The 24,529-nt window shown below is 33.0% G+C and overlaps 2 protein-coding genes across 3 annotated transcripts in view; one reads left to right on the forward strand and one right to left on the reverse strand.

The window, feature by feature from the left end:
• LOC147066929 (uncharacterized) overlaps positions 1-24,529 on the reverse strand; it is a 77,372-nt gene that overhangs the window by 28,667 nt on the left and 24,176 nt on the right. The window contains exons 14-16 of the mRNA XM_085954535.1: positions 14,807-14,997; positions 12,969-13,110; positions 11,886-12,142 (exon numbers count right to left, since the gene is read on the reverse strand). Coding sequence (XP_085810661.1) covers positions 11,886-12,142; positions 12,969-13,110; positions 14,807-14,997 — 590 coding nt within the window. The remainder of the gene's footprint in view (positions 1-11,885; positions 12,143-12,968; positions 13,111-14,806; positions 14,998-24,529) is intronic.
• LOC147066930 (uncharacterized) overlaps positions 21,171-24,529 on the forward strand; it is a 39,401-nt gene continuing 36,042 nt past the window's right edge. For both annotated transcript variants that reach the window (XM_085954719.1, XM_085954718.1), the window contains exon 1: positions 21,171-23,380. In XM_085954719.1, the coding sequence (XP_085810845.1) occupies positions 21,221-23,380 (2,160 nt within the window). In that variant the 5' untranslated portion in view covers positions 21,171-21,220. The remainder of the gene's footprint in view (positions 23,381-24,529) is intronic.

A 24,529-nucleotide genomic window follows, 5' to 3' on the forward strand; every position in this document is an offset into this window, starting at 1 on the left:
GAGCTGACATCACGGCCGTTAATAGAAAAATTAACGCACCTTTAAAAGTTACAATTATCTAATGGCAGTTAACAATTTCTGTCTCAAGGTTGTAATTAATTAATACCGAAATAAACTTTTTAACTATTTATTACGTACTTTCATTGAAAATTTTGCCGAAAAATAAAATAAAAAATGGAAGTCTGAAAGAATGGAAAAAGGGAATCGTCAGACATTTTATTTTAAATATTTCCAACATTAAAAAACCAATTTTGATTTACTTCCCCTGTGTATTTATTGCCTTGCGTGCAGGGCTCGAAATGGACCGGAGCGCACCGGAGCTCCGTTCCGGTTCGTAAAATCGCTAAAATTATCGCTCCGTCTCGTAGAAAAAAATATTTGACCATCCGAGCTAGATAAGCCATATAATATTAAATCTAACACACTTATTTTTATAAAATTCACACAGTGTCTGATAACTTTCTAAATATCTTCCGAAAATTGTCGAGCGCTCCGGCTCGTAAACTTTACCATTTCGAGCGCTGCTTGCGTGTACTCCATGGTAACACAATATTTTTGTATATTCCCAGGCAGGGGCAGATTAGTAAGCTGGTACCGACCCGGAAAATTTTCAATCGACCTCCAAAATGAAATTATACGTCCTATGTAAACAATTAACATTGGAAAACATTTTTTTTTCAAGACAATAACATTTAAAACTATATTATCCTATTGTCGAATATTGAACGGATCAGTGGGTCTATTATATACACAATACGGCCATCGGCGGTAATTTATCATATTTATGTATTGAGGGTTTTTTTGATTATTAATAACCATGTCCTTGCTTTTTCGTACAAGGTGGTTGTTAGTAATTTTGAACAATCACAAACACCCAGGCTTTGAGAAAAACACGTAAATTTTTTGTGTCCATACCGGGGTCGAACCCAGAACTCTCGGGTGGAAGGCCAGCGCGTTACGCACTGCACCACGAGAGCCGCCTGTATTGAGGATTACAATTGTTACAATAAGTTAGCCGTCTAAACTAAACTGTCAAAACTGTTGATATCGCTCTAAAAGTTAACATAGCCAAGATAGGGGCTGTTAAAACATACCACTTTTTGACAGATTAGACCAGGGGTAGTCAACCTGGTCCCTACCGCCCACTAGTGGGCGTTCCAGCTTTCATGGTGGGCGGTAGGGGTTTTAAAAACATTTGCATTATGTTTTAGATTTAAGTAAGTTGTTTATAAAGATTTATTCTGACAAACTTAGCGAAAGACTGACAAAGTATTTGGTAAGTAATTATTATTATATGCTTTAACTTGCTGTAACTCTGCTTTATACATTTTATAGAGTAAAGTTACTTCTCTACTTTATAAATCACCATTACTGTGGAACCGGTAGGCGGTTAGAAAATTTTACAACTAACAGAGATACAAAAGAGACGGACAATAATTAACTGCTTCAATAGATAAATATGATAAACTACCGTCGATAGCCGTATTGTGTGTGGAATACACCCACTGGAGGCGCTAATGACACCCCTAAACAGTAACTTCTTAAAAACTAACTTAAAATTTGAAATATATCGACTATAGAAAGGAAAAAGGACGTAACCCTCATTTTTTTCAAAATGGATTTTATTGTATAATAACATTGTACACGACTAAATACACAACGTGTTCAAAGGATGTAAGCTGCAAATGCCGATTTATTATCTAAATTCGAGGGCTTAGTGTCCAAACAACACTATCTACAAAAGTGCAACTTTACAGGAGAGCCAAAAATCGTTATTTTAGATTCTTGTAACTCAACAAGGGAAATGTTTATTTAAAACCTAATGTAATTATTTTATAATTTATTGTGTATTGTACATTTATCTTGCTTATGATGTTAAAATTTATAGGGATAGTTTTAAAAAAATATGAAAACAAGGGTAACCTATGTAGTTAGCGTTAAACTTTACTGACGATTTAATAAGAAATTAGAAAAGATTGACATAACGTTGTTTGACTATCATGTAGCCATAAATCTAAAATAACGTTATCTCAAAAAAAAAAAAAAAACTCTTTTTTGTAGATAACGTTATCTGACTTTAAGCACTCGAATTTAGCTGGCAATTTTTAAAAACAGAAGGAAGTGAAGTGGGAAAAACGACTTAACCATCATTTTTGTTGGTTTTTCTTTAATTAACTCAATAATTAATATCAGATTAGATTATAGCATGCACTCCACGGTTGTCTATTTTGTATTTTAACTTTGAGCGAAAACCATAACAATAATGTTTTTGTGCCTCCTGTAAGATTTGATTTGTGTCGGTTAAGTCTTTTTTCCTTACGACAGTCGATATACATGTCATGATTAGCACAAACCTGGATGTCTCCCGGTAAACGTTCTCTGTTCCAAACGAACATAGCATGCCCGGATAAACATATGAAAATAAAATTATTATGTTCATAGTTTTATCAGCGCGTATGCCTACCTCCCTGTTCCTACGTACACGGATACCCACGTATTAATAGGTTATACGACCTTATTTCAAAAGATCAAAGTGGCTATTAAATTTTGGTTGCGTTGATACTAACTTACCGATTGCGATAATGCAACGATTTTATTCCACACACGCGATTTACGGAAACGCGTAGGTACCTGCATGGAAGCGAATCCGGAAGTAGTTCATAGTTGACAGAATTTTATTAATTAAAAAAAATTGCCTGCGGTGCTGCCTACTCATTGACACATAGGTATACACTTAATACATATTTAATAGTTATCACTTTAAGTATGTATTATATCACTTCAGTTAGGTGTATAGTATTATTAATCGTAATCATTTCTTAAAAAAATATAGTGTCGTCCCCATGGCCCCCACAAAGTGGGGGCTGACAGAACTCTAGCCTAGGGCCCGGACACGGCGTGGCGGGTTGACCAATTAAGTGAGATACACTCACAGCACAAATTTGCCTGAATTGCGCTATTTCATAAGTGGATTTTAATTTTAAAATTAGTTTTAGCGTGTGTCCTGATTAATAAAAATGTCGCGTGTCAGATAGCGACCACGAAGAGTATATTGTCGCGACCAGGGCACGAAATGGACCGGAACGCACCGGGGCGCCGTTCCGGTTCGCAAAATCAGCAAAATTATCGCTCCGTCTCGTGGACATATTAATTTGACAGTGAGCTAGATTTCTATTTAACGTAAAAATCTAAAAGTTTGTCCACACTGGTTACCTCATTAAATTTCACGATAATAATTATCAAAATTTGTTTGACCAAAAATTATTTTAATCGAAATTTAATGAGGTTGCCAGCAACTTGTTGCCAATGTAGACACGGCATAACACACTTATTTTTATAAAATACACAAGCAATTAGATAACTATGTTAACATTTTCATAAAATATTGAGCGCTCCGGTTCGTAAAATATTCCATTTCGAGCGCTGGTCGCGACCCACACTTTGAGAACCGCTGTGGTGGATTACAGAAAATCAAAATGTCATTGCGGAAATCATAGATGTACGCGGAAATCATTGGGTCCTTTTTCCATAGACAGTTGTTATTCCAATTGTTATGAGATATGCAAATACCTAAAAACGATGTTTCACTGGTGGAAACCAAATAAATAATTAAAAATGAGTAATATAAATAATAATAATATTTGTATGACATAATATACGTGTAGCTACGTGAAGATAAACTCACCTTGCTTTCACTAAGTGGACGTCCTTTACTGGAATTATTGAAACATTGGTCACAGAAAATGCTTTTAACTAATTATTTTATTCGCAAAAATCAGGCACTACCATTAGCAATCGAATAATTACGAATAAAACACGGTTTATCTTGTAACATTCGCTCAAATAAACGCCGTGCAAAATGTAAACAATATACTGTCACATGAAACATGTAATTTTCTCAGGACACTTGGTGGATTATAAAAATGTTCACATAAAAAAGTGTTTCGTACAAAATATTAAAACTGGTGTGCTTGTATTAATTAAAATGCCAGCGTTTCGAAGCAAAATCACAATAATAATCGGTGCGTTGTTAAAACTCGCGAAATAGCTGTTACGGTAACTGTTTTTCTTTGTCGATTATCCGAACGAGATTGAGGTTAGGTTGTCAAGAATAAGAGCCTTGTTACTATTATTTAGTGTAAAAATATCACTATCGTAGAAGTAACTATTAGATTTTATAGATTCGTATTTCGTTTAGAAGACTTTTCGATGTATATAAGCGCGTTGACTAAGGGTTGAAAAGATCGATAGCAGGGAGGAGAAACAAAAACGAAGGGATGGTGCTGGATCAATACAACAAACACGATCGCCGGTTTGCGGCCGACTGAAACGAAATGACAGCGGCCTGCGGCATCAATGTTGCCATATTTTCAAAGTGGAATTATAGTACAGAGCCTCCAAAAGTATAGTATTTCGGCAAAAAATATCAGTCCCGTGCAGCATCGCTTCGGGTCAAGGAAGTGTGGCACTAAAATCTTTTCATACTGACACGTTTATAGCGTCATGGAAGGCAGGCGTGCTCAAACCGCGGCTGCATATGAATAGCGGGTGGAGATGGGGAAACTCAAATCTTGAATGAAATGAAAAAACAGAATGACCTATGTCCTATACTTTTCTGCATTTTCAAAAAATTCAGCGTAAAGTAATTGACGACTCGTTTTTTTAGACAAAATTTAAATATGTATAAAATAATTAATTCTCGTTTTAAAGGATTTTTTATTATTTATTTTTTATTTATTATTTATTATTTTATTTATTATTATTTAGTTCTCCCGGGTTTACTTTAGCGTTATTTTTCATATGTTGCCTACTTTTTTCCGATTTTCAAAATTATAATATTTTGCACGTATTATACCTGTTTTATATCGTAAATAGTACGCAGATGAAAATTATAGTACGAAAATACTATAATTATAGTACGGTTGGCAGCACTGTGCGGCATCCACTCAGAATGGAGGATGTATATTCATACAAAAACATGAACGAGGTTCCGCATTACGTAATGATAATAATATTATATAGCTACGCGTGGAAGTGGTATAGACTGAATATGACTTCATTTCATAATATAGCCCGACCCTTTATATTTCACTTTGTATTACAAAACAACAGATTATGCGCGTGTTTATTCGCTGTTCTAATTTCTTATCGGATTCTTGTTAGAATCTAATAAGGAATTTTATAAACGCTTTTATTTGTGAGACTGATGTGATAAAATATTAATTTTAAATATTCATAAAGCACCTTATATGAACAAAGCAAGGATGCCAAGATTAATTTAAAAATACCTATTGTTTTCGCTTAGGTATTGGTGTCATGGTGGCGGTTAGTGGTCCGTGAAGCATCCCCTATTTCCTCTACCTGTACAAGCACTCCACCAACAATTCACTGCCGCGGATAATAATTAAGAATAAAACGATATTCTATTTTAATTCCAGAATTTCTTCATTAGTTACTTTATGGTTATAATTAGATAATAAAACAAACGTACCCAACAGTCATTTTTCTTCATCTGGACCTCATGACCATGGCCCCCACATCCTGAAGCGGGCCCCGATGCTAGGATTTTTGACACCCCCCCCCCCCCCCCCCTACCTATCGCTAAAGATAAAGGCAGCGTGATTCTCTACAGTAGCGTTTTCTAAATGGCGTACGCACTAAATTAATGTGTATATTTAGTGTTTTTTGTGTATTTTAATACATCCATTTGAATAAAATTATGGAGTAGGTATGTACCTATATAATATTATTTTGTTTGATAAGGGTTTAGGCGTAATTAGGAGTCTAAATTATTATTAGCTCCCTCCTTGTGCAACGCGTAGGTACCTATATAGGAGGGCGACTTGACTACGAAAAAATATTTTGTTCATCAGGGAAATGAACTTTGTGAATCTGGAATGCAGTTCGCACACCAAATTGATGGCGAATTGACTATACGAGCGAAAGGTGACTAGAGGCCTTCAAAATATTATGGTGAGGCAAACATAACCTGTTGTATAAAAAGGGGTGTAAAAGTACCTACCAAAGTTTTTCTAGATTGCCATCCTCATTCCTCTCTGCGAGCTATCTACCGATATATTCAAAAAATTGAGAACCGGAAAAGACACACCGACTTGGAGAGTCTGTATCGAATCTGGAACTCGCTGGTTATGAAATATTTGGTTCGTTTGACTATCTGACAAACTCTCGCATTCAAATCAGTCAAAATTGACTGTAAACTCGTATTTATTATTTAAATTTGTACAGGAATCACCGATTATTATCAGACATCAATAATTGTGGTGAAACAGTAGCCAATACAAATTTATAACCGTTTTGCAATGGGATATTGATGAGCAGTGACGTCCCTAGATAAAATGCCGCCCCTAGGCAGCGCCAAAATGCCGCCCCATTTTTTATACAGTATTTTTATCATCCTTTCATGAGTTCAGTATCTAAGAAATGTGCTGTATGAATGAATCCATTACTAACAAAATATCAGACTAATTATTCGCAAATCTGCCCGTGTCGTTTCTGGTCATCAAGGACGTCGAAGGGCAACGGCAGTAAACCAGATATCGCGAACCCGAAAAAAACAGTGAGCTGAATTTGTTAATGAAAGGATATTTTCGTTATTACTAAGTTAAGACATTTACTGCTGACCAGATAATTACTAACTTATTACCACATTTAAATATCATGTTAATTATATCTAATGACCAACTAATGCAAACGCGCAAGTCGCGTTGTCAGCACTAAATGAGTTAAGGTACCTAGCTATTTCTATATATTCCAAATGATTTCGATTTGCCGCCCTTCGAGTAACTGCCGCCCCCAAGCGACGATCAATCTGCCTACCCCCACGGGACGTCACTGTTGATGAGGCACCTATTCGTTTTCTTCAATATACGTACATACAAGTAAGCAGGTAATAGTTTTTAACATGGAACATGTTTTACTCATGATCTCTGACGCAAAAGCGTTACGAAAAATAAACGTAGAATAACTATAGACGCGCAGCCCGCCTACGGCCAGCGTCCCGATCAGTGTTGCCATATTTTGAAAGAGGAATTATAGTACAGAGCCTCCAAAATTATAGTATTTGGAGATAAAATATAGTACGCGTTGTCATCTGTTGAAAATGAAAATTTTCCCGATTCGTTTTTATTTCGTCGCGGGCCGCAGGTTCCCAAATTTTCATCCAAATTTTCGAAGACCACTCGATTGCGAAATGGCAAATGCAGAATTATAGTACTTTTATATAAAATTATAGTACGATTTTCAAAATTATAGTATTTTGGGCGTACTATACCTATTTTATATCGTACATAGTACGCGGACCAAAATTATAGTACAAATACTATAATTATAGTACGGTTGGCAACACTGGTCCCGATTACTTACGCGCGCCGATTATTTTCATTTTATTTTCGTCTGTTATTACTTCTTTAGTTTTATTATTGTAATTACATAATTTTCATAAAAGTGAAATACTTTGACAAATAAATTTTCTTTCGAATTTCGACAACCAGCATTCAGAGAATCAGTAGGCAAAACATGTTCCATGTTTAATAATTTTAGCCGTCAGGGTTTAAGTAACCATCATCTGTTTTTTTTTAATAAGCTTTCTCCCACACGTCCTTATAGGTACCTAATTATTATCCACGTGACTTATAAACAATATTGTTTGGGTGGGTGTGGCTACCATAGATGGCATAGATAACACGTGGGTACGAGTTTGAAGCCGCTTTCTAATAATTATTTCCGCGCGCAAAACCGAAATCTTGGAGGCATTTTTTTTTTTTTGCTTTGTGGACGTTTTACTTATTAAAATTTTCAAATTCCAATAAAACATAACAATAAATTAACCATTTCGATAAAAACAACAACAAAGTATCCAACTTCGATGTAGAAAACATGGGCAATTTTGTTTTTAGAATGAGGGGTGGTGATTGGATAGGTTCGGATACTGGGTGGTGACAGTCTTCGGTTCGATTTACGGCTAGATAATAATATTACTACAATTAAACATACTATCAACGACATCTTTACATTTCTCTCACAACTACAATCGAATATATTTTTTTATTTTATTATGAACAATATGGTAAATAGATGGTTTCGTCAATAAATAGTAAAAGGTTGCTAAAAAATAAAATAAAAAGTCTGTTCTCATATTCAATGTCACACCATGTGGGGATGAGGAAGTCTAATATATTGTGATGATTTGAGGCAAAGATACGTTAGTTATAGAAAATGATGTGATGTGTCAAAACCAACAAAATATGAATTCATTTTTTCTGATATATATTATACTGACATCAATATTTTCAAAAGAATGTGTTTTTTAACAAATGGGGGAGTTCAAAATTGTATTTTAATTTAAATAGGTGGGTTAAAGTTTTTGTGGCGAAGTGTAATATTGAGGGAAGGGCCAGGACCGGTCCTGGTTAATCCAAGGCACTCTTAGGTATGAGGCGAAAATATTAGATTTAAAAACAGTTTAGCAGTGCCTTAGCTACATTTAAAATTAGTTATATTTTTTTCTGGTAAAAGATATTATCTAGTTGGCCACTTTTATAGCGCCTGTACGCATGGATTTACTGGGACCAATAGTGTTTAAATTCAACTATCGCGATAATAACGGTTTACAAAAAATGTAAGTAAAAGTAAAAGTAGTAAAAGTGTAAGTGAAAGTGTTGACTGTCTCGTCAAGAGTAAGCGAGACACGTAGTTGTCATTTTATTGTGATATTTGACTGGTTGTGAAAATTACACAAATAATAGGTACACTAATCTAATAAAATAAAAACCATCTGGATGAGTGGATATCAGTAGGTATATTTTATTTAAAACAATTCCAATTTATTTTATTACAAAGTACAAACATTGTTTATTTTTATCATCAGTATTAGGTATATTATGCATATAAATAAATAGGATTAAAAAAACATTTTTTTAACATAAGGTACCTAGGTACAAAATAAATGTAGTAGGTAGGTGTAAATATAATTTTTATAAAAATATTCTTCAATAATATAAAGTTCAGTCATAATAATATCATAATGTAATAATAGTAATGTCATGTTTAAATCATCACATCCACAGAATACTTCACAAGGGGGGCGGTTTTCAAGTTTGGACCTCCCAAAAATATAGAAAAAATACAAATTATTTATATAAAATGGAATGTTACTACTTTGTATTCTTCATTCGGACCTCATGACTGGGGATTGTGACCCGGATGATACGACTGTCGAACAGCCTTCTGAACAGGTTGGCCCCATTGCTCTTGGCGTACTACAATATGCAAGGCCTGTGGAATTTGGAAGACTCATACCGTTCACAATTGGTGCAACTATCTGGGGCATCCATTGTTTCCTCATATTCAGCATGACCAAGAGATAAGACAGTACGGACCGCACAAACTTTTAATTTCTCGTTTAAACATACAGATTTTTAGTCAGGTTCTTGTAATTTTCTTAATGTACCTAATATTATTAATAAATATGTAATTTAAAATTTGAGCGGGAATTAGCATCATGCCCCTCCCTGGAGGTCAATTCACGACTGAAGCACAAGTGACCAGTTGCGAAAACTTTACACAACTTGCTTCAACTGTAGCATATTAAAAGTCAACCGCTGGGTGTCACTAGGCCAGGCTTTGGTAGTACACATGCTTTCACGGTAGGGGCGCTCGCAACTCTCCGTTTGACATAATAAACGTCAGATTTCGTATCGTACGTAATATTGGAGAAAGCTGTTGATCTATTGTTTTACATTTACCACTTATTACCACATATTACCGCTAAAATTATTATTTCGTGTTTCAATTCTCATTTAAGGATGTATTTATTGTGATTTTGTAATACAGAAACACACATGTTTGTTTGCAAAATACAACGGAAATTCCATGTTGTAATCTTGTTGTAATATTGTTATATTGGAGACGTAACTAGCGTGTTTAAAGATTAATTGGTTACGTGCTTCAACAATGAATGATTTAATCATGCAACGTTAACGGTAAGTACTGATTAAATATGAAGTCATTACCAAAATGGATAAAAATATTATTTAATTTGACAATAGTGCCGTTTGACATGTTTACTTTCTATCTTACTCTAACGCATGGACATGAGGTATAAGCATGTTGAATGCTTTCTCACTCGCACTTATATGCCGTTTATCCGTTTCACTCGAAGCTCTGTACACCCAATATCTCCTGTAAAACTAAAAAATTTACGAGCTTCAATTGAAGCGGTTCGGTGACGAGTTTTGCACTGCTTCATTCAGGAATCGCCGTCCTGACCTGGGTGTAGCCTAACAGGCCATCATTCGAGAGGAGTAATTCTTCTCTTCCAACGTCATATAAATAATCTTAGAAAATTACAATACTTTATATGTCATGTAAATCAAAAATGAAATAGTGGTATTTTTCCTGGAGTAAGAAATTATTAATAGAGGTCAATAAAATAGTCCACTGACAGGGAATTCTGGAAGAACATTGATTACCTTTCTGAAATCGTTAACATTACAACATATACTGTATCCAAACTTTGGGTTTTCAATATTCCAGGGAAGCCAGCTGAAGTCTTTGTTTCCAGCACATTTATCTGGGCAGAAAGCCAGGTCTTTGGCTTCTGATATACTCAGGTAAGGATTATTAAGGCCAATGAATGCTGTGGCCCTATTGCTAGCAGTATCACGAACAACCTGTATACAAGAATAAAAAAAATGTAATAAAGCAACTAAGTGAACAGAAGTGACAAATGTGTTTATCAAAAGTTTAAATTAACTTACTTTATAAAACCAAAGTGGGACTGGAATTTTTTTATTGGAAGGGCTAAGGTAGAATGGTTTTGGCACTCCAAAGTTGTCTTTTAAAGTCATCACTCCCCACGTTCCGGTGTAAATTTGAGTGTTAAATTTGCCATTAATAATTCGGGTTTTTACTTTCTGCAAAAGGACATTGAATCATTTCATTAATAATTGAGATGCTGAGGAATAAACGATTAAAAAAATGCAAGTGCACGGTAACCATGTTGAGTAAATCGAGTTAAATATGTGATTGCAAAGTCTACATTCTGTAAATCGGGTCTTTTTTGAAAATTATTCATTACTGCTATTTCAGGAAACAAAATGATATTTTTATAAATGTTTATGTTTTTATCATTTAAATGAAGAGTCAGGACAAGACATTCAAATGATATGAATTAGTTCACTATTAAATTACTTTTTTCACTGGTAAATACGACGTAATGTTATTTTTCAATACTACATCGTCTCCATACAAATTGATGAAAAAGTTTTTTTTTTTTCGGAAAATTCGATTTATAACGATTTTCGCCAATCAAATTACCAGGGTCCATGGACTTCGAATTATCAAGGCTTATACTGTATATGGTTACTATGAAAATATTTTATGCACCGTCCATGTTATTATATAATATCAACTGTTAAAATGCTTTTCATACAAAGTAGTTATGAATTTGAATTATGTTTCCTGAATAAATATGTAAATCTACTACTAACTAATTATTTTAATTGTAAGCCATTTGTAGTTATTTAATCATCAATACTTCAATTATTATTTATCATTAGGTAGATATTATAGAATCCAAATCGAGGCATCATAAATCATTAAATTTATAAAACTGTTAAATTAAAAAACTTTTTCGACGAAGAATATAGTTAACCTTTATACCCAATCCATTGGGTTCTTGCACTGGATTAGACACAAATTAGAAAAATAATATGCATTTTTTTACCGAGCCCAACGGCGATCTAATCCGTGACCTAATTCAGTAGCTCTTTTAACCAGTTAACTGTGGAAAAACGGGGACATGTGGAATACCTATGCAGATGGTATGTTTTATTTATGTATAAGCTAGCAAGCCTATCGTTTACCTGTTCCAGTTTCTGCCAGTTTCCTTGATTAAAGTAATTCCACTGTGGGGCAACATTTATAAATGTGAACGTTGCTCTTTGCTCGTAATTGAATGAAAAGTCACCTTTGGGCGCCAGGTGGCCCCGCGTTAAGAATTTTTTGCGAGTTACATATTTGTTAGCGAGATCCGACGAACCCAATATCAAGGCAAAAGTTGCAATCTGGGTGTCCATTTTGTATAGATCGTTCACTGATAGTCCAGGGAAGAATGCACCCTCTAGAATACAAAATACACAGAAAAATGTCAATGTACATCTGATGTAACTATTCATTAACTGTATTATTGGGTAGGTTTAAAGAATTTGTACTATAAATAGAAGGAGAGTTATACATTATTTTTGTTTTGCCATTTGAAATTATTTTGCAAGCGCATGGAGTATCCACAAATCTTAAGATCGCTTAGTTGCTATTCTAATTTTCTTACATACGCAACGGAGGCTATTTTTAATGTTTGGTTTTACATGAATTGTAATAATAATGCCAAAGTGTAATATTACTGGCTGCTTAACTACTCATCGTGACAGATTGTATTTTCATATGGCCTGCAAATTGACAAATAAATGTCATAGTAGTAGTGTGAAGTTCTCTGCAAATGAACCTGCAAAGCAAGGTCACTTGTGGCTAATTTCATGTGGTCCAGTGTTCCTTTTTTTGCTTCAATTACTTTTATTTATACTCTATCTCTATAGAAGGAGCTTTTCAATATTAATTTAGTTTATCTAGTAAATTTACTGTTTGTCATCATGGGTGGACACCGTGTGCTGTGAGAGGCTGGTAGACACTGTCTAGCAATATTATACAGTTGTTGATTATTGAGCTTGGGTAGATTGTCTATCGACTGATGGACATTTCTTTTCTGCTCAGTTCGTAATCGACGCTTTTAATTTATATCGCGAGATGGTCACTATAAAAGGATCAAACAATTGAGATGGGATGGATAATGGAAATAATGAAATTTAGCATAACCATCATTTCATCATCAATCTAGATCTTTTATCTACTGCTGGATAGAGGTACATTGCAGAATAAAATGGCATTCTCACGTGAGAAGTTTCCAGGCCGCTTCGCACTGCTCATTATGTGATTTTCTACAGTTAACGCATGTTGTGTGTAGAAGACTTCCGCATTGCCTTCATGGAAACAGCTGCTGATGATATTCCATGTCTGAGTACCCTGAACCCCAATCTTCAAAAAATGCAGACCAATACATTACAAATGTATTACTTGAGACTTTCGACACTTTTAACATATATTTTGTTGAGAAGCATATTTTGTATTTATATAATTATCAAACAGTTTACCTAAATACAATATTATCTTTTGAGAACGGACCTCTGCAATGAGTTCAAAACATTGAGAAAGAAAAGAGAAGAAAGAATGCAGGTGACAACCAAAACACCAACATAGAATGCCAGTACAGTTATCTCTCAATTTATCATGTACTATCTATGTATCATGTCTTTCCGTGTTATACCAAACACACACCTTTCCATGCCACGTTGCTTTACTATACCTTAAACTATTGAGAAGTGCCATGTGATCCACTATTATTAATATATTTTTACAGATGAGTCAATTTATTATATATTAATATATTTGAGTGATTCGGTAACTTCTGAGATGTTGTTTGTCCAACTGATAACAAATAGTTTGAATATAATTTGACTATAAAATACTACTCATTAAAAATAGTAACACGTAGTATAGGGAGGTGCATGTTTGGCAAACAGGAATCGAAAAAGAAATAAATTGGTATTGGAGCAAACAGAAGTGTCGAACATAATAAAAAATGTAAAGACCTGGAATTGAAAACAGTTAGGCTACACCTCTCGAAAACAGATGATCATTGGACAAATCTCATCATCCAGTGAAACCAAGACATTAAAAGACTTAAAGGGTGATCAAGAGCCCGTTGACATAATAGAGTTTAATGGAAATGTCTGGCAACAAAAAAATATTTACCAAGAAGAATAGAAATAGTAAGGAAAGACCTTCATCCAGCAGTGAATTTAGAGTGACTGAAATGAAGATGATAATAGAATTCAAATATACTTAAAACAGTCCTTATCAGGGTATAATATGATGTATTTTTTTACCTGTATGAGTGAGCCACCAGATGAGCAGGATCCGGTTTTTGTTTCTACAGATGGAGGATGGTAACTGCAAACCACTTGAGAAAGTTTGACAGCGGTGGAAAGCCAATCACTTGTAAAATACTCCATATTTTGACACGCCAATATCTAATTTAATCAGAAATCATAATGATCTGGAACAGATTATGGGAAGAAGACAATGGAGAAGACAATGTGAATGTGTAACATAAAGATGTGGACAGAATTGAGTGATGTGACCATAGTGATCACAATGAAGCGTGTGAATAATGATGGACCACAATTACATAAATATAGTGATTTTAGCAGTACAAATTAGTACCTATATCAATCGAATTGTAAATGTTTATGGTCCAAAATTTAAATAATAAACGTGTAAAGTAAATTACCATTTTTGTTCCCAAACTGAAATGGGTATCCACAAAATTGATGATATAATTCATATTATTATACTGGAACAATAATTTAGCCCTTAAACATCTGCGGATGAGTTCTCTTCTAATAAGTATTGTAATGGTTATTATCTCCAGCTGCACTTACATCAAGTTGATTGCCTCACTTTTATTCGCTTGACGCCGCTCCGATTATGTCTTGTTTTCTGCTGCTTACACTGAATCAAATACACATTGAAATGAAATGTATTTTGCCAGCACTGGAATCAAGCCCGTAACCCACTACTTCACATATGGGTAAGCTGGATTACAGCATGATAAAATCTTAACGAAAACTTAAAAAAAAGATGAAACGATTTAGTGAATATGTTAACTTACAGCAGTCTGCGGTTTAGATACACCAGCTTGTTTGTGAATAAGTGTATTACCAGAACCCGCACAAATGGCCGTGACCTTTTCGTTTGCGTCAAAAACGACAGTGCGAGCCTTATATGGTTTTATCAATTGTCCGCCTCTCTCGTAGACAGGAGATGGCTCCTGGAACGACACATTTACCATGCAGCCCCCAGCTTGAAGAACAAAAATCAAATTATAATTTCCTGTCATGTGATACATTTACAATAGGAGAATTTCGGTAACTGACTCAGACAGTTTCTAGCATTGAGGTTACCTTCCCAATTACAAAATAATGCAATATTTTTAACTTAATCTCTTGACGTCTCATTCGTAATACCATTTTCCCATAGATTTTAATTTTGTAGTTTTTACTTTGTATCCGACATTATTGGAATTACATTTGCTCAACCTACAGTAAAAGACTTTTTACCCATAGAGGCTTGACCCACTGAAGATAAATTTAAATGGAAAAATGGACCAATAGCCAAATTTTATTTTGAAGTAAATTTTAGAAGAGTTTACTAAAATCGCTATAACTTTTTAATATATATATTTTAATTTTAATAATGTAAAACAAAATTGTTTAATTAGGTACCTATTTAATCATGTCATTTTACAAAAATGTACATTCAATTATGTAGGTAAATTTCTAGGATTTTGGAAATATGAAATATGGATAATATATGAAAATGAAAAGTGTGAACCGAATAAAAATTATATTTTATAACAATAATCAAAGGAAAATTATTATAACGAATATAATAAATTGTTATATCTAATAATATGATCAAAATATTTAAAGCCAACCATTAATTTTTAATATAAAATTCTATCTATGAAAAACATACCAATATCCCCAAACTAACCTTGGTATGAGAATTAAAATATACAGTCATACACGTCTTTTATTTTAAAACTATTTTTAAAGAGTTACACAATATTTTCAATAAATGTCATTTAAAAAAAAAAACTCTTTCTAGAATTGATCACACTTGCCCCTAATTCACACTTTCCCGAGTTCATCTTACCAACGTATAAAAAATATGTATTACAAGTATTCCCTAACATATGACATTTCACACTGGTGTCTGTTGTTTTTATTTTTTATTAAATAAATTTTAATTGATTAGTTTTTGCATTATTTTAGCTCTTATATTTAGCTTATGTTGTGGAATACCTGTATTTATTTTATTTTAGTTATAAGAGATCCAAATAAATAATATATCAAACAGAACAATACAAAATCTCTCACCTCTCAAAAGTCTACTTTCACCGGCAGGCATCACATGTTCTTCCTTATTTTTTACACTCAACCAGTAAGTTGTATAATCTTTCAGTTGGTCCTCAGGCAATTCGTATGCAAGGTGTTCAGGAAGAGGGAGATCAGCAAATAGCGTTCTTGGCTCATTTAAGCCATGCTGTATTACATATGGAATAACAGACGCCAGACCCGTAGTTGATAAGGCAACAAGTAAAAGAAAGATCATATACATTTCTTTTGCAGAAGTTCTTGACTAGATTAAGTTTTATCAGTTTCTCTTAATCAGTGCTGAATATTTCGATAATTGTATTTACCAAGAACGAATTGGTTTTCTTAAATCCATCTTACAATTTATTAATATGATAATCGGTCATCTCAATGCAAATACGTCTACCTCCACATCTAAAATAAATTTTATATTAATGTCAAATGTTCAATCATTCTGGTTCTTTAAGTTCTTGTTCATTAACTATAAGATTCAGTGGCGCACTCAGGATTTAATATTGGGGGGAGCCCAAAGAGGAGAATGTAAATTAGTCCCATAGGCTCTTTTTATTCTTCATATAATTATTTTTACATATTTTCACAATACACAGCGGCATATTATTTGTACAGTTTTTCCTAGTTTTTATTAATTTGGAGACATAGTGGCGGTAACCGTTGACCGTGTCATCAGCGACTGGTGAATCGAGCTTAAATACTGGGACCATACCTAAATAAGATTTTATATAAATAAAAAGGATTTCAAGTATACACATTTATATTTTTTATGAAAATCGATGCTTTTTAAAATAGATATAAAAAATATTAAAACTATGAATTAGTCAAAAACCTAAATGGTGAAAAATTGAAAACTTAATAAACTAAATTTTAATAATAAATATAACCATAAAAATAATGTAATAATAATGTAAGCTATGTACCAAATATGTGACAAATTCACATTTTTTTTACAATTGTAAGTTTATCTTAGACTTAAAAAAAAAATCTTTTTAATGTTTTCAGATACATATTCATTAATTAATACAGTTGAAATTGTAAATTATCAAAAAAAAAAAATCTTAAATTGCAAGCTTCGTATTTTTCCGCTAGGTTCTTTGTTGGCATATAAGATCCCCCTTAAATAATAATAATAATATGTCTGATTAATATTTTTATCAAATTGCAACATTCGATCCCGCAGTCCACTGGTGAGGTGAGTGTTCAAATTTATTTTAGGACCTGGATTAATTGTGGTTAAAAAAAAATTCTCATTGATACGTTAAAGTCTTAAAGTCGTCACCAAAGTCTGATAAAACTATCAGTTTTTTGTTCACAATTAATGTAGGTATCATACCTAGAGGGGCAGCGGAGTGTTTCTTTCAGTCAAGGCATTAGTATTGATTCAAGCTTCTCGAACGTAGATGTGATGACGAACCTGAAATGGAAGTATAAAAAATATTGTATACAAAAAGTACTTAGTCAATATCATTGCTGGGTTTGCGGCTTAAGACTTACCGAAAAAAAAAAATGTTATATTACAATGAGGCAACGCTTGTGAAAAACAAATTAAATTATAATATTACCACAAACACAATAAAAAAATATTTAATCTACTTACCGATAAAAATATCAAATGAAATTATTGTAAATGGGCAATATATTTTTTCGTTTACTCTATAATTTGTGGGTTTTGGCTGCCTCACTGTTATGGGTTTGTAGATATTAATTAAAAACAATATTAATTTATAATAAAGTTTATATATTTTAATCCACTAGTTAATAACACAAACATGCAAACATGCAATAATTAAATGCAATATTAATTATTAGGAGCATTCGCTCGAAGCAGTGGGTACAGAGTGTCGTCAATTTTGTAATATACGTGAATCAGTTTTAGATAAGATGTGCGCTACATGTGATAAGGACATGGTAAAGAATTTAGGAATGTCAATTGCTTACCATTCGACAAATCGAGGATATGCAATATACAAAACACCATGAAGAGGTTTCTTAGCAGATTTTATTTACTAAAAATGGATGTTAGGCACTTTCTCAACCGTTTAGGTACATGCTCTGAGTTAAATACACGTTGAAAAACAACATGGAATTTGACAAACCCGGGATCCGAACCTGAGACCTATGACTGCATAAGACACGTAACCACTCATCCTTCGCGGGTGCCATTATAAATTATGATTTATTCAAATATCTGTTATTTTCCATACTGTGTCGCAGCTTCTGGTAGCATAGCTGTCACTTCAACTGTGAACCTGTGTGATTCAGAGTATGTTGATGAAGCTGTCTTATTTTGTTTCTTTTTTGATATTTGAAAGATGCGAAGAAAACAATGTTATAGGCAACCGAACCTGTCACAATTCAGAACGTCAAGAGCGTCAAGAGCTTCGGGTATCTGGGGGTGAGCATAACACGGGAGATGAAACTTTGCAAGACACATTTAATTCAACGTGGAATTGCCGGTAGTCCCAGTTGCGCTCGATCATAATCAAATGCCCCCTGCTCAACTTAAACATTCTAACGGTGCACAACAAGTCATAACAACTTACAAAGTCTCCAATCAATCATATGCTGAGCATTGAGAACAGATGCAATGTCAATATACTCCACCTAAAGAATGGACATAGACGAGAAAACTTCTTGATTTGATGTCAATGAAATAAATCTTGAGCGAATGGAAAAGGGCGATGATAAGTCTTAAAAAATCGAAAAATGAGTTAAACATGCCAAATGAAACTTAAAACATATATGCACAAATGCGGAAAAGGATGAGTCAAACAAACACAACTAAATTCCACATAGAAACATTATTTGAGTTCCCATGAAAAATGGTCAAAAAATCAATCTTCTTTTGGCTCTCAAAAGTACATAGAAAGACTTTCCTATAATTTCAATTTTATTACAATATTTTGCAGTTATTATAACATCATCCATTCTGTCATTACTATAATTATTAAGATGAAGAAAAGAATTTTCTGGTAGGTAATTCTACAACTAAGTCCAATAGTTTTCTTAGTGTTAAGCGTACCGGACTGAATTATAAATAGCAGACTAGAAGACAAGTTTATAATCTTTTCAAATTTCACAACCTCTTATATATTACTTACTTATATATATTTTTTAATAGAATTTAACAATTTAGAAATCAGTGATGTTTAAAAATATCATTCACTATTTTTATATACACGTATAGAAGTTTAATCATAATAATTACTGTGATTATGTGGGGGGGTAGCCTGTGGTTAATAAGCGATTCAAACGGTTCCAGTTACAAGAAAAAAATCGAAGGGTGATTTGCTAAGTCCAGAAGTTCAATACCGTTGTATATTTAACATACATAATTTGAAAACATTTCTAAAAAATATATAACCACTAGACAAAAAAAAATACGACACCCAGCAGGTTCAAACCTTTGCCACCCGAGATTCGTATCCATGAGTTCTGACCACTAAGCTATATGTGTCTTATCTAATTGCGACCGAGTTGACTAATAGTTTTTACAACACTCACTAAAGCGCTTAATAAATTTTATTGCATTACTTATTGGCAATCGGCTTTAGTACTTACCTATTTTAAATCAAAGTATTGAATTAGCTTAATTACTAACAGGTATCAGGATCACTGCAAATTTTTGTAATAGCGCAATAATTTAATAAACTATATTCTTATTCCACAACTAATTCACAAGATTTAAGAATGTAACATTATTTTATTAAACATAAGTAATTACATAATTTGAAAATACTTCTGAAAAATATATAACCAATCAATGAAAAAATCTTTTATCTTTAAATTCTGGTCAATAAAAGAATGTTACATTCTTAAATTTTGTGCATAATTCATTGAATAAAAAACATAGTTGTATATTTCATTTGATATAGGTAACGACAGAGAGCAAGTAGGCCATGTACAAGAGATAATGGATGAGTCCAATAATTATTATAAAAATTATGAATGTAAATAAACAAAAAGTTAAATCACATGACTGGCCCTAGAAAGAGCTAGGTCCGACTGCTATTATTAGCTGTTGCAGGGCACAGGAATTTACCTGAGCCTTGATTTCTCGTTGAATTGTTGATACTAGGTAAAGGCGACTGCAAGATATGGGTAATTTTGACATATTAATATTATTATTGGTTTCGATTCTGGCCCAAATGCTAATATAATAATTTACATTGAATCCAATGTAACTTATTCTAACACAGCAGGTAGGTAGGTACCTACTTGGGTACAAAAATCTTCAACCAAAAAATCCACTCATCTGCAACAACTTAATAATTATAAAATTACTTACCTTATAATGTTTCATGATACCTACCCAAATAAATTTATAGTGAAGATGTTAAATAAAACTTTCTTTACCGTATCAGGTAATTTAATTTCTTTTTATACTCATTTCACCATATTAAACAACTATTTTTTTAATATAATAACAAAATGAATGATTCTTTTTATTTACCTATTGAAATTTTCAGTAATTTATACACGAAAATAATAAATATAGCCTCACTTTAATTGAGAATGAGTAGGTACCTACTAGTTAATAAATGCCTCGTCAGATCATTTTTATACTTACAAATAATTTATTAAAACCGGTTATTCAATCATTCTTAAAGTAGGTATGTTATTTTAAGTCACCTCTGCGTTTTAATTAATACGAAACATTTATTTACTTATTGACAGCAGCTGTCAAAAAAGGTTAACGTCCTCTGAATGACAACAATACAAAAATATTTAACAACATACTAGGTAGGTACATAATATTATTAAAATGAAAATATTATTACCTATTTAATTGGCTTTCATTTTTTGACAAACTACGTTTGAAATCCTTTTAAAACCAAAACCACAAGAAATAGATAAAACTAAAAAAAGATAGAAATCTTTTTTTTCTTATATTGAATATAGGTAGGTATTATATTTTATTTTTCTTTTTTAGCAAAAAAAAATCTGCAACTTTAATTCTATGGTCCGTCAAGTAAGCAGTATGAGTATGTAATAATTTATTGTTAGTAGTACATATGGCAACTATTAAATGTTGCCAAAATTCGACATTACGGCGGCAATAACTACACTACTGTCAGATTTGATATTTCGTTCAAACACTTTGGCATAATATTATTATTTTATTTATTAAAATGGATATGGAAGTACAAGAATCAAAAATTACCGGACTTGTGTGTCATAAAATTCTAGAATCGACCTTCGGCCCCTTGAATATTGAGTTTTACGAATATAAAGGCCAAATATCCATCATACTTTGGAACACGTTCACCATAATCGTCAAAGAAGCTCATCGCATCGGTGAAACGCGGAATATTCACAATCCAGAATTTGCAATTCGCCAAGTATACTTTGTGAATAATATTTTTTTGTGTGTGGACTGTCAAAATTGTTTACATTTTGCTGTTTTGCGATCTAATGAGGCTGACGTAAAAGTTCTGGAGAGACTAAAGTTTAAATTGATACTGAAGGATGTTTATAAAGTAACGCACGATGATAATGCCATATACGTTCTTGTAAGGAAGGACAATGAAGATGTTTTGCACACTTATGATATATTAGGAAAATCTAAAATGAAACGCAGTAAATCCTACAAAATTGGTGTGCATATTCCAAGATTATCAAATACTGTGACACATCTAAATATTCACGTTAAACTGTTAAGATATTTTTCTGTAGATGTACTCGAAAAAGTATTCATGATGAAATCGACGCAAACGAGTGTGGATTTAAAAATACTTATAGTATCTGTTGGCGATACTGTTTATTGGACTGTTTTAAATGATGATATTGAAGATTCTTTTAATATCTTATACTCGTGCCCTGCTCCTATTGAAAGTATCCATTTTGAAAAGCAATTGTGCACTAAAATATATATGTCTTTAACAACAGGATCGTTAGTGACTTTATCTTGCAATTTAAAAGAGAGAATTCTAGATGTTGAAACGGTACATTTAAATTGTTCTCCCAAAAGAATGTTGTTGTATAAAAATAATGGATTTATTTATACGGACGGTGACAGATTGTGGTATAGTACAGTGGATATAACCGATGATGAACCTCTCGTGAGACATGTTTGTTTGAGAATAGTCAATCCTTTTGATTTCATTTTCTGCAACGCCAATATGAATATGTATTGTACCACATTACAAAACAACTTGTACACTTTTAATATTGACTCGACCGACTGTTTTAAAACTAATAATATCGACTATATCCCGGTTCCGATGGATTTAAAGGAGGGAAATAAAATATTCACTGAAATATTGAAAGAACAAAAGATTACCGAAAAAGTTATGGAGTCGATTGTCGATGAAACTAATTTAATTACAGCGATCGCGCTGACTCGAAAGTCTGATCTTATCATCGAGTACATTATCTCATCTATAAAAGTCTACGATAACGTCAGTGATTTAGACAAAGACACTGATGTGATACACATTTTCCACCGACAAGAATATTTCGAAAAGAATACACAAATTTACGTTGCCAATTTTGAAATTTTAAAAGAATTTAAAGATAAGTTTAACGATATGAATAAAGCTATAGATAATTTATGGCACCTCGATATAAAACTACATTCAAATAAATTTCTCAACGTCTATTCGGCTGCTGTCAAACTGAAGAATTCTAATAATATAAAAATCGCAATACCTCTCACAGTGGATAAGATCACCTTTCCGGCTTACGTGAAAATAAAACTGATCGTGTTGATACCGAGTATTCACAACAAAGAACAATATTTCTGGTGTATTCTACCGACAAAATCCTTTTCAATAGATGCCAATTATTATTTAAAACTTCCCGCAGAAATACACCCACTGAAGTTATTCTATTGTAATGCACAAGAAAGTGATGTATTCAAAAAGATTTGTAAAATATCTACATTAAACTCAGCTTCAATATGTGATATAAACATATCAGACAAACCTTCAAATAATCTATCGTTTTCATATTATTTAAGACTTCCGCAAATATACAAGGAGTATGTTAAAGAATTCTCGCAACGATTTGTTGGACACGTGAATAATACCCACCAAAATGCTGTATGCAGTAGAATCAACGAACTGCTTTCAAACTGTATTGGTCCTGTTCATTTAAACGTCCTGGGTGATAAGATTGAGTTTAATGTTCACAAAAAAGATTCATTGTTGGTATTCAAAATTTCTAGCAAGAATAACATTGCATTGTGGAATGTGTATGTATTTATTTTGGATATTTGGAAATCAATATTGCATGGAAGAGAAGTGGAGGGTGATAGGATGATTCCACATTTCGACTATATGATTTTACAGGTAAACAAAAATAAAAGTAAAAACATCTTTTCAAATAACCAATTTTATATTAAGATAAGCCCAGTCGTACATTGAAAATCTACTCTTTTGGGATATAGACATAAATCAGAACTGGGCGTAACATGCAATTTTCTTGCGTGCGCATAGGCAAGGCTATACCGAGACTGACGTCACACGGAAATCCAAAAAGAACGAAGTGCGGCATTTCGAGATTTTATACCAGAGCTGCGTGTCAGGAGAAAATTGTTGGTTGCAAATAAGGTTGGAAATACAGGATGCCAACCACATCCTCTAGCAATGACTGAGTATGTGCTCCGAACGGGAGGAGATGCTCAGGTCGGTCCAACCAGCTGTTGGGCCCGTCGGGCCGTCCGACTTGGTTGCTACTAAAGCCAATTATCTTGCATTTAAAAAATTTGCAGCGTCTTACTGTGTGCGTAAAGATCTCTTCACATAATCTTCCATATGATTAGCTTCGTTTTCTTTGTTATATATACCTTAAATTCATTTTCTTTTTCATAATTTCCATGTGCTTTTCTCTTCCTGGCACCTTGAATTAGAGTAAATTCTTTAAACTCAATCAAAGCTCACTTTGAGCGTAGCAACCTCAGTCTAGGGTATTTTCTCCCAGGGCATCCCCAGGGAAAATTGAAATAGATGCTTCACATCACCACTGTAGAGTCCCGTGATACGCTCGAATAATACTGAGTGTGGTGCGGGGTGGGTTTTGGTTTAGAGGGATTAACTTCAATGTTGGTTGCAACTTCAGCTGTTTTTTTCAAAATTATGCAATTTATTTATATCATGATAATTATTTACATTTTAAAATGTTTAAATTAATTAATAAGTTGATAAACTATTTTTTTATTCAATGAATAGTTTGAAAGATGAATGTAACATTCTTTACTGGTGTGAACATTGGCCGGAATCCAATGAATGCAGATTCAAATCCTATCCGGCGCCATATTAATTTTGAAGATTTTTTTCTAATTAGTCTCTGAGGTTAATTCTAATTATGTATATTAATAATTAGTATCCAAAGATATTAAAAACAAAAATGAATTTTTTTAAATTTAAAGATAAACTTACCTACTTAAAAAAAAACTATTACATATAAAAATATGTGCACTGATTATTCCATCGTATTGT

Source organism: Rhyacophila brunnea, unplaced genomic scaffold (assembly GCF_057557595.1).
Source record: "Rhyacophila brunnea isolate RB1 unplaced genomic scaffold, BYU_Rbru_1.0 scaffold_4, whole genome shotgun sequence".
Classification (NCBI taxonomy): domain Eukaryota; kingdom Metazoa; phylum Arthropoda; class Insecta; order Trichoptera; family Rhyacophilidae; genus Rhyacophila; species Rhyacophila brunnea.